At 49.7% G+C, this 10,368-nt stretch overlaps 1 protein-coding gene across 1 annotated transcript; it reads right to left on the bottom strand.

Moving 5' to 3' along the window:
• Positions 1-1,730: 1,730 nt before the first annotated feature.
• On the bottom strand, positions 1,731-9,715 carry LOC120836560 (RNA-binding protein 25-like). Its single transcript, XM_040205529.3, has 2 exons — positions 9,499-9,715; positions 1,731-4,321 (listed from the first exon to the last, which is right to left on the bottom strand). The coding sequence occupies exons 1-2, from the start codon at positions 9,502-9,504 to the stop codon at positions 3,362-3,364; spliced, it is 966 nt and encodes a 321-aa protein (XP_040061463.2). The 5' UTR covers positions 9,505-9,715; the 3' UTR covers positions 1,731-3,361.
• Between the last annotated feature and the right edge of the window lie 653 nt (positions 9,716-10,368).

Genomic DNA, 10,368 nt, shown 5'->3' with positions numbered 1-10,368 from the left:
ATTAGTGTCGCCGGTTGCGGAAAGGAATGCGCGAGCTTCCTACAATATGTACTTTCCCAACAAACGGGTGGCGATATCTACTCGTATAGTCCTATTCCCGAATAAACTTCCCAATGAAAGACCGCGAGGAATACCGCGAGCCGCACCAGCGTTCTGGAGTCTTGACAAGGCCTCTGTGATTAACTATTTATTCCGGTCATTCGTTGTTCACAATGGTTGGAGCTTACGGTTTGACCTTGCTTGACGAACGAACAAGAAGTCTGGGAATCTGTGTGTCCTGTCCTCTCAGGTTTTAAAATGTATCGACCTCACTGGTGATGTGCCCTTCGCCTTGTAGCCTGCCACCCGTTCATCCCTAAGCTGACAGTTCAGTAGAAGCAACGTGCTCGTTGTGACAGTCACAGGTGTATCTTTCTCCACGTAACCACGCTTTCGTTTATATCCCTGCGCAGAAAAAGGGACGGGTCCGGTAATCAAAGGAAGGTAATTGATTGGTCTGGTGATCTAGTAGCTCCCACCACACTGTCAGCTTAGGGATGAACAAAGTATATCGTCCGTGTCACTAGTTGCGTGCAGTGCAGACGAATACGCCAGGCGAGGGGAGAAAGGGCAAGCACTAAGAAGGCTGGGGACGAGGAGAGAAACCTCCTCTCCTCTCTACCGTTGCTAGTGCTCTCCCTTTCTTCCCTCGCCATCCATTACCCTCCTCTCCCGTCCCGCCTTTCTAGTGCTCGCCCTTTCTCTCTTCGCCTGTCGTTGCCTTCGACTGCACTGCACGCAACTAGTGACACGTAGTATAGTATCGTCGTGATGACGTGACGCCGTAAATCTGTCTTGCCTGTGGCGTTCCAGCCATGTCTTTACGCGTAAGGTTTTCTCCTTCGCCTTTCCAGCTCGGCTTTGTCTGTCTGCCTAGTTCTCTGTACGAGGCTTTGCGCTCAGATGGCCGTCATTTATTTGTTTTGTTCCCTCTTCCACGGCATTTCACCATGCAAATTATCTTTTGTTTCACAGCTCCCAGGCGAACTATCTCATTTTGGATAAAAGTAATTTCTAAAGTAATGAGTAATTGTCTCGAAATTACTGCATGAAAGTAAGTCATTACGTTACCAGATTACCAGCCTAGAAAAGTAATTCAGTTAATTACTCATTGCCACAAAAAGTAATTTAATTACTTTTTTTCATTACAGTAACGTCATTACTGCAATCTCTGTCGAGACTGCTCGCGACCACCGTGGTTTATTAAAATGAACATAATCTTTTTGTAATGTACCTTTGGTTTAAAAATAAATGCAGGCAATAAAATGAAGTAAAAAAAACGTGTTTCCATAACGACACTGCTTTTGCTGCCAACAGACTTAGTCCGCGAACCGTCTGCTTTTTTTCGGTGGTCGGCTACACCTTCGCTCCCGACGCCATCTATCAACACGCGAGCCAAACACACCCCGCCACGCGACTCGGTTGTCGGCGTCGCCGCCCGCCGTTGACCCTAGCAAGATCGTTGGCCCTATTTGTTTACAGAAAGAGAGCTCGCTTTGTAATTTTACAAGATAAAACCTACCTGTGAAATTCACCTTCGACGAAAAATTCAGATTGCTACGTGCAGGCGTCGATTTTTACGGACCATTTTAGATCGAGCCTGGTGACTGGGACACCCTATATAACCGCTCTGCGAAATGCTCACGCATTTCTTTGAGAATCAGCGTGGCGGCCGCAGCGATTTCGGTCCGTTTTTTTATAACCGTAAAAGATGAGACTGTAGATTTTCATAGGATCTGGAGGGCGGCTGAATTTTTTTATGCGTCTGGGAGTTTGGCTATTTTTAACTATCGACGTTTCTTGAAATAACACTTGTCTTCAAGACTTGTCCTGGTGGCGTCAATGGCAAATGCAGCTGCAGAAATGGATTTCGATACCAGTGATTTCTTTTTATGAATTTAGGGTACGTTTTTGTCTGGATATTATATTTATTTTGGAAACAAAAATTAAGGACAGAGTAAAACTAAACTCCGAATTTAAAATAATTGGTTATATATAAAAAAATAAACTCCAAAAAGCACACTCCAAATTCACAAAAAAAAAAAAAAAACCGAAAACACGAAGTTTTAGTTATAGATCACGGACTGGCACAGCGGTCACTCCTGCCCACCATTAACTATGTCGACCGGATGCCAGAACTGCCCTTCCGGGGGCCACGCAACGGTGCTATGAGACTGGCCTCGCTACCCAGTATCATCACGCATGGTAGCGGCTCTAAAGATACGTTTATACTTCAACGTAACGTCAATGGGCGCGGCGTGGCGCAGCGCACACTGATCCCGATTGGTCGCAGATATCGAGTTCCTGGTCGTCAGCCAATAAAAGGCGCGCGTTCTGCGCCACGCTGCGTTCACTTCGCTCATCGTCGGAGTATAAACAGCCCTTAATAAGGCAGTGCGAGACGACCACCATGCATTGAGTGGACAATTCTCAATGCAGAACATTAGATCTGCCGTCATGGAAAGATTCCTCTCGGATAAACGGGACAACTATAGGACCAGAGGTCTCGATACTGACCTCTTCTCCACCACCGCTGAGAACATCGCTTCGTGTGCCATTCCCAGGCACGTAGCTCAAGGTGCTCAAGCGTGTGATCAATGGAGCAAGAGTCGTTTGATAGATTCCACTTCCGTTTTAAGATCGGAACAGTACTAAGCCAGATGAAATGTCCCGGTAGTCAACAGAACTGAAGAATTTGTCCAAAATCCCACGCAAGATTATTCCGGAGAAGAACCTTACCCGCAAGAAGCCATCAAATACACCGCCAACATAACAGATGTCAGCTGCCGCCCAGAGAGGTCGATGACTTAAGTGAATAGTGTATTACACAGCCCGCTAATACAGAGTTCGAACCAAATAGGGCAGTGTAGAGGATATGAGTTCTTAGTTTGTGAATCGAGGTAAACGAGCAAATTCTTGGCGCAAACTTCTCGTGTTGTGGCCAAATGCAGCAAGCTGAGCCCTTTGGCGCAATTCGGAGCCACAATCGCATTACCACATAACCTGTTTTTCCGTTCATAAAGATAGCAGACGATAGGGACGATTTTCCAACGTGACTGCATACAGTTTTCGAAAAGTGCGAATCAGTGACTACGCCGAAGCTTGACAAGCAACGTGGGTACCGGTGAACACAATTGTTTTACCCTCTAAACTGCAGAGGAGTGAATACATAAAATAGAAACGAGTGTGAACGTTAAATAGTAGTGCTCGTTGCACTCGACATGCAGATCCATTACAGCTCTCAACAAAACAAAAAAACAAAAAAACTCTCCTATCTAAAAAAAAACACTCTATCATTAAGTATCTTAATCAATCCATCGTTCTAGCACCACCAAGCAGACTCGATTGTCGTTGAGTCGGCGGTTATCGTAGTTACTATGAGCGCTGCTCGCCGATGGCCATTGGGCGGCCTCCAACCGACACCACTCGGGTCTGCAGGCGGTGTCCATAAGCTGCTCTCTCCAGTGTCCTCGCGGCTGCTGCTCGTGACACTTGGAGCAATGCGATCGTTCCTCCTAGGAGACCTACTAGGAGTATCACATCTGCCAGCCCTTCTCATACTAACTTCATTCCTATTTTCGTCGCTTGTTCGACTACTAGTGGCTCTGCTAATAGTAGTCCTGCTACTACTACTCTCGCTATCGCTGCTGCGACTGTGGCTGCAAGAGGCGTCGTCTTCCGAAGACGGAGAAGAGCTCGTGGATGCCAGTCGCCCGGAATATCCGTTGGCGGGTCCCGTTCCAGCGCTCGTTTCCAGACGGGACTTGAGGGCCATCAGCTCCTTCTTTTCGTCAAAGTAGTCCCGGTAGTCGAGGAACTTTTCCTTGTCGAAGTTTTCACGCTTGATCCGAAGACTTGCACCGCTGTAGAACTGGCTGTCGCTGACACGGTCGTCGTAGCCTTCGTGGAACTTGGCGTCGGCTGTCGCCCAAGCCACTCTCCGAAGGATCTCCTGCTTCTGCTCCTCGTCGCGCTTTGCGTTCCTCGTGGCCATTTCAAGTTCCCTGGCTTCCCAGTGCCGAAGGCGCTCTTGGTAGCTCGCTCGGTTGAAGGGCTTCCACTGCTGCTGCCTCAGGTGTGGACGAAGCTTGTTCGGGGTAGAACCCTTAGGGAGTGACGGTACGGCATCTTGATTGGCAGTATCATGTAGTTCTCGCTGGGGATGATGATGAAGACGTTCATTTTCTTGTCCCGGATGTCTTCCTTCTTGATCCCGATTATTATGTTTATGTTGTCTTTCCGTGTTGCCGGGTGGGAGCCTCGTTCTTTGTCTTTCATCGCTCTGCACATGAAACGAACGAGAACGAATTATGTCAAATAAGAAATCAGATCCCGCTGTTATTCTGAGCATCGTTGTGAGTTCAATCTGTGGGCCAACTGAGGGCTCACACTAATACAGCTTCTGAAGAAAAGGCTGAATTCAGCAGCACACAATGCCTAATATATTCTGTCAAGTTCAACCAACTGGTATTTGGTCGTTTAATCACTCCTTCCTGATGCAAGTGAAATGCCTCAAATTAGCAGGCAAACTCCGCTGGTGAAAGTGCCCACCTCCTCCTTTATCTCCTCGTTTTATCTGACCGCCCTTCGCTCTCGCTGGCGGATTCAGCTCGGCATATGAGAATGAGATTATCGCGGCTGTTTTCGTCAGCGCATAAAGGGCATCTGTGTTTTCAATTTATATCTCAAGTGTAAGAAAACTTACCGCCGATCGAGGAGCTGAAAGTTTTGTTTAGCGCGATGGTTAGGTGAGCTGACATTAATTAGAAGCGACTGGTGGCTTTTTAGTGCGTCTGTTGACTAAATAGAATACAAGTCCTGCGTATGACGTCATCATTAGTGGAACTAATGGCGAATTCCACTGGGCGTTGTGTTACGCGCCGGGATCAGTTTACCAAATCCGGACTGGAGCACACGATCCGAACGGGGTCGCGCCGCCTACGGATCCCCAGTGGAACATGACCACTGCTCCAGGATCGGCGAATGCCTTCCCGTCATTCTACTGCCCGGAAATCCCCTTTCCGCAGCCGCCGCGGTCGTTTCGAAGACGTTTTCGCAATCGCGGCGCTAACACGTGTTCGACGCACGAGCTGCAGGAATGGCTCAGGCGCTTCTACCAAAGATTGCCGGAATGCCCGTAGCGCGGCAAATACCTTCTTTTCTCCTTCCTGGAAAACGAACCGGCTGTCGAGCCAAGGGGTAAGCAAGCGGCCATTACAAATTCTTCTGATGTCAAGACAATCTAGGAGCCCAGCCCGCGACGTTTTTCTTCTTCTTCTGAGGCGAGATGGGCGAGATGTCCCACGAGAAAGGAAGTCACGTGTGTGCGCCGAGGGCTGGCCCGGCTGGCTTCCGGTTGAATCCGCCGAAATCGTGGGGCGACTTTTCTCGGATCCAGATCGAGATATGGAGCGGGAGCTAATCCAAAACGACCAGTGAAACACGTCGGTCTCGATCCCGATCGCCCAGTGAAATAGGCTCGCTCCAAAACAGTCGATCCCGGCGCGCTCCAAAACGACCTGTGGAATTCGCCATAAGCTCGAAGCGGCGCTCAACTTCGGCGAGAGTCGCCGCAAAGCCGCACACGCGCCCGTCTCGGCGACATCGCGTGCTAATCGCGGCGAGAAGTTTCGGCGTCGCCATCTAGCGGAAGCCCGGCAAAACACAAAGACATTGCAGCCGCTCTCGCATTGCCGTATTCCATGCAAGCTATATACATAGGTCCTCGGACAGTATTCGACGCTTTCTGTCGTTATTTGCGCATCCTATCACCAGCCAATGGTGTCCCGATGACTGGGGGACTGTCGCCATTCAAGTCCGTGGCTCTAATTAAGTTTGCGAATTTAAAACGGAGAAAAAAGCGCGAACGAAGTTCGGGCACTGCGGACACCCAACACCGGCCAAGACTCTCATCCGGGACTTTCACCCTTTCTAACGACCCAGCGAGGAAGAAAGCTCCGGTAGCCTTTCCCTTTTTCTCTCTCGTTCTCAAAATGGCGCTGTCCACGATAAAATGGTCTACGGAGGGAAATTTAGACCTTTTTTCGATCGCGTATGTGGTGCCACCGGCTACAGAACAACCACAAAGCGCTGCGTCCGAAAGCAAGCCATCACGCCGTAGCGCTACGAAAACCCGGCATCCTAACATTCCGGGCATCACGTGACATTCGCGTGCCGCTCAATGGCGCCCCCTAGCGTGGTTCTCGTCACGAATACACGGCTCACAAGTGTCGCCACTGCTGGGTACTGACGGTTACCGACCGATTCCTTCCAACTGCAATTTTTGCGGTGTGAAACCAACACACGGCGGACCGAGCGATACTGGCACGCCCGCGAATGACGTCACATGCAAGCTATGTATAGCGTCGCGTTCATTGCGAGGCGCTGCGATTCGCGCTTGCAGTGGCATAAGGTAGGCGGCGCCAAGAAGTGATTACTTTCGGGAGAAAGTGGGCATTGCGTTGCGTCCAGAGACGGCAGCGAGTCATCTTTGCTTCGCATCAAGCAAAAATTCGAGGCTTGGCACGCGCCGTACGAAGCGCGGCTGTCCTAATCATTGCGAGAATGTTTACAGACCATTGCAAGCATGGCGCCTCGCTGGTGCCTCATACGTGCAAGCATGTGCAGCGTGCGCATGAACGTAGCTTTGGCAAGCTCGCAATTGCACGTACTTGCCCGAACGAGCAGAGACATGGCGGCGGCTAGATGCCGTGACCTCCGCAAGTGGGAACCCCGCTTAACCTCGAACCGCGCGCCAAGCTGAGGCGGACCTACCCTCGGGCCAGGACGTTCGCTGCTCGTCGTACAATGTTGCCAAGCGTCCCTTGCAAAAGAGGATACATTTAAAAGAATACAAGAATAAAAAAACAAGAGAACGAACGTTTATTGTCTTTGGAAACGTTTTTAGCCCGTGCTACGTGGCTATTTTCATCCCAGTTAAAATCAAAAGGAAAACGTAAACTCTTCCAAAGAATGCAAACGGGAGGAACGTCAGGAGCCGCATGGCCATCACATCAACGATGACTGCGCTCGAGGCAGCGATGGCTTCTACGACGTGCTGGGGGGCTATGTTGCACGTTTTGGACTCCCAGGAGACTATAGGGAGAAGGAAGTGACGTCAACAACGCTCTTTGGATGTTGATTGGAAGAGTCGCTGATGACGGCATCTGCTAAGATACCTTCATTCACACCTACGTCACTTCCTTCTCCCTAGTCGCCTGAGAGTCCAAAGCGTGCAACATAGCCCCCCTGGAATAGAGGCCGCGATCGTCATAAGGTCAGCTCCAACCCTTAATTTGATGCCACGAGTGAGAGTGGATATCTCACCCTGCGTTTCGAAACAGTAACTGCGTCGCTAACGTCGGCCATCGGCGATGCAGCCGACGCCGCCATTTTGCCCTCGCCCAACTCAATGGCGTGCCCACCTCAACGTGGCGGAAACGTTGCGCGGCGCCAGCATCGTTCACAATGGCAGCGCACAGGAGCTTCTCTTGAAAACGTGTATACAACCTCAAGTTAGTCTGCTCCAACGCGCGCCTTGTCGCTCAGCTGTACATGAGCATTTAGCCAGTGTAGCCTGGGGTCTCTAACGTGCATCACCCAGTAGTGATTGCACGATCAAATACCAGTTGAGCATCGTACCGGCGTACGGTTGTCTATAGACAACCGTACGCCGGTACGATGTTCATCCTGATCGAAACGGGCAGGGGTGGGGATTGCACCCCGTGGCTGTCCTGGGTCCTTATGTTGCTCTTTTGGGACTCCCACGGCGACTAGGGAGAAGGAACTGATGTCAACAAAGCAGCAAACGCAAATTGGATGTTATGTATTAGGTTCCGTACTATGCCCCACTAAAACAGTATTAGTATATTCTTCGGGTTGAAATATGAGCTTAGTTGACTAGCTATTAGGTGAACTGCTGAATAAAAGTATATTTGACAGACAGAGAGATACTACTTAAACTTAGCCAAATGGTTCTAGCCAGCAGCACGGAGACAAACTGAAGATAGTCTTCACAGGAGATTCACGCAGAACCTCTCTGCATTGAACTTTGCTTCGAATCCTGAACGGAGAAAATGAGTATTTTTTGTGGCCGGTCAACCTGAGCAATGTAGACGTATATTGCTGCTGGCTTCGACGGGGGTAAAATATAAATATTGGAGGCGCGATAGATCAAAATGCCGTGACAGCTTCTAACGTTGCGAGACTCGTCCCCCACCTTTTGAAAACAGATAATTTCCCTCATTCATCATTTGCAGAGAGCAGGTTTTCCTGAAGCAAGTAATTGCGAAATCAGCCCAACTCATTCAGTGTGGTCTAGAGGCTTTTTCGGCGAAAAGCAGCCAAGATGAATAGCCAACGCACTGACCGGCGTGGGTGGCTCAAACTTGAAGCTAATCGAACACAACCAAACTCAAGAAAATTAGCTATCGAACCTTCCCATTCACTTGACTGCAACATTGGTGTTCCCTCCAGTGAAATGCCTCGTCTGTCGTCCACAGTCCACTGTTCTACATCCTTGTAAAGAAACCACTTGTCAGTTACCAAGCGGTTGTCACTTTGAATGTGATTCGAGACAGACAAGAAATCAAAACGTTTTTCCGTAATTCCTCCCCATCCAAGAAATCGAAAGCACGCGACCGTGTGTTGTGGAATAAACGGGCTTTCAAACACGTGATGGAAGGAAACAATCTACTGAGGCTTCACCACACTTTCGGACCTTCGTCAAATTACATTGTTCGCCACCGCGCCGACAACACGTGACCGCGAAAGCCACCAGAGACGCGGAGGGGCGCGGAGCGACCTGGTCCGGCTGGTTCCCGGTTTTCCCGCTTGGTGGCGTCCGTCTTGCTGGAGTCGCGAATAGAACGTCGGCAAAAAGGGCGAAAAAGATTAGTGGCGCCATCTCCACGTAGTTGCATCAATTAGAGGCGTACGCGTCAGTTGTCATATTAGCCACGAGATGGCGGCAGTAATTCCATAACTTTCAGACTGGTGCTGTCAGCGGAGGGTCGATGACAGCTGAACCAGCAACTATTTTGTTTCAAATTAGGCTCGTCAGATAAGCGCTGTCAACACGTTGCAACCGCACTGTTTCGCTCCGGCGGTGGCTTTTTAGCAGTTACATCTCAGTTTTTGCAAGTCACATACTGCGTTTAAAACTTGTGGTGAAACGAAGACAGACGAACAAGAGGGCTTTGAGCGTCCCCTGCCATTCGCCGATTTAGATTCGACTGAACGATACCTCCAATTTGGAAACAAATTGTCATATTAACCGGAGAATCGCAGTGCTCTGGCGTTCCACCGTTGAGGAAAGAAAACGTGCACCATCGATCTAAGCACGCGATTGTTTTGACACTGCGATCCGGCTTCGAGCACATGTTCGTTAGAATAAAAATCCGTGACACAGAAAGAACATTTGAGCTAGAAAAGGGATGTGAATAAGTTAAGGAGACTTACCCTCATCACCTCGATGCTATTGTTTTGGTAAAGGCGAATGACAGACCACGTAAAAACATCCAATGCGTCCCGCAGATTCTGTCGTCGGCGCCAACTGTGGTCGGCGCGGCGTTTTCCGCGTCTCTTGATAACGATGCCTTTTGGTGCGTAGTCGTCGAAGAGTTCTCGGACAAACCGAAACTCCAGCTCCAGTGATTATCGGAGCAGTCGAACCAAAACTTTTATCAGGTCTGTTCGATTCGGCCAGAAAGTTCTGAAATTGTCCTGTCCGAGTTTAGAGGAGTACTGGAGTCGTGCAGGCGGCGGTGCAGAACCAGTGCAGCCGCCGAGCTAGGACTGGCGCTGTGATCGGCGTTCCGAGCTGAAGTGCAGGATGTCGTCTGCATCTGTTGGCTCTTGTTTCTCCACGCCACGTTGTACGCTACATTTAATTAGTCGCGGTTTGATGAGAACATTCGTGTTTCCTTAGTTCTAAAGTATAATAAAGGAATATTTTCTGTGTATATTTTTTATTCGAGTGTACTAAAAACGTTTTCTGCGCGAAATGTTTCTGTGTGCATTTTTAACGGCCGTTCGGTTCCTGTCGTTTCCATAAGCGTTCGTGTCCTTCACATTCATTTAGCAATAGTAGATTCATTCCAAGTCTTTGAGTTTCGCATTTCGACGACAGGTTCGCGGCATCAGGAAGATTTCGCGTCGGGAGCCACTGGCGGCAGCGCGCGGTCGATAGCGGTCACCTAGAAGACGAAGGCCTGACGATAGCGTTTTGGCCAAGACCAGGCACGTAGCCAGGGGGGCGGCCCATGAGGCCCGCCTCCCCCCCCCCCCCCCCCCCCCCCCCCGTTATCTTCCATTTTGCTGGGACCTCCT

The sequence above is a fragment of the Ixodes scapularis genome, unplaced genomic scaffold (genome assembly GCF_016920785.2).
Source record: "Ixodes scapularis isolate PalLabHiFi unplaced genomic scaffold, ASM1692078v2 PGA_scaffold11__112_contigs__length_91849675, whole genome shotgun sequence".
In the NCBI taxonomy this organism is placed as follows: Eukaryota; Metazoa; Arthropoda; class Arachnida; order Ixodida; family Ixodidae; genus Ixodes; species Ixodes scapularis.
The sequence above is the reverse complement of the archived record's forward strand: the minus strand, read 5'-3'. Positions and strand labels throughout refer to the sequence as shown.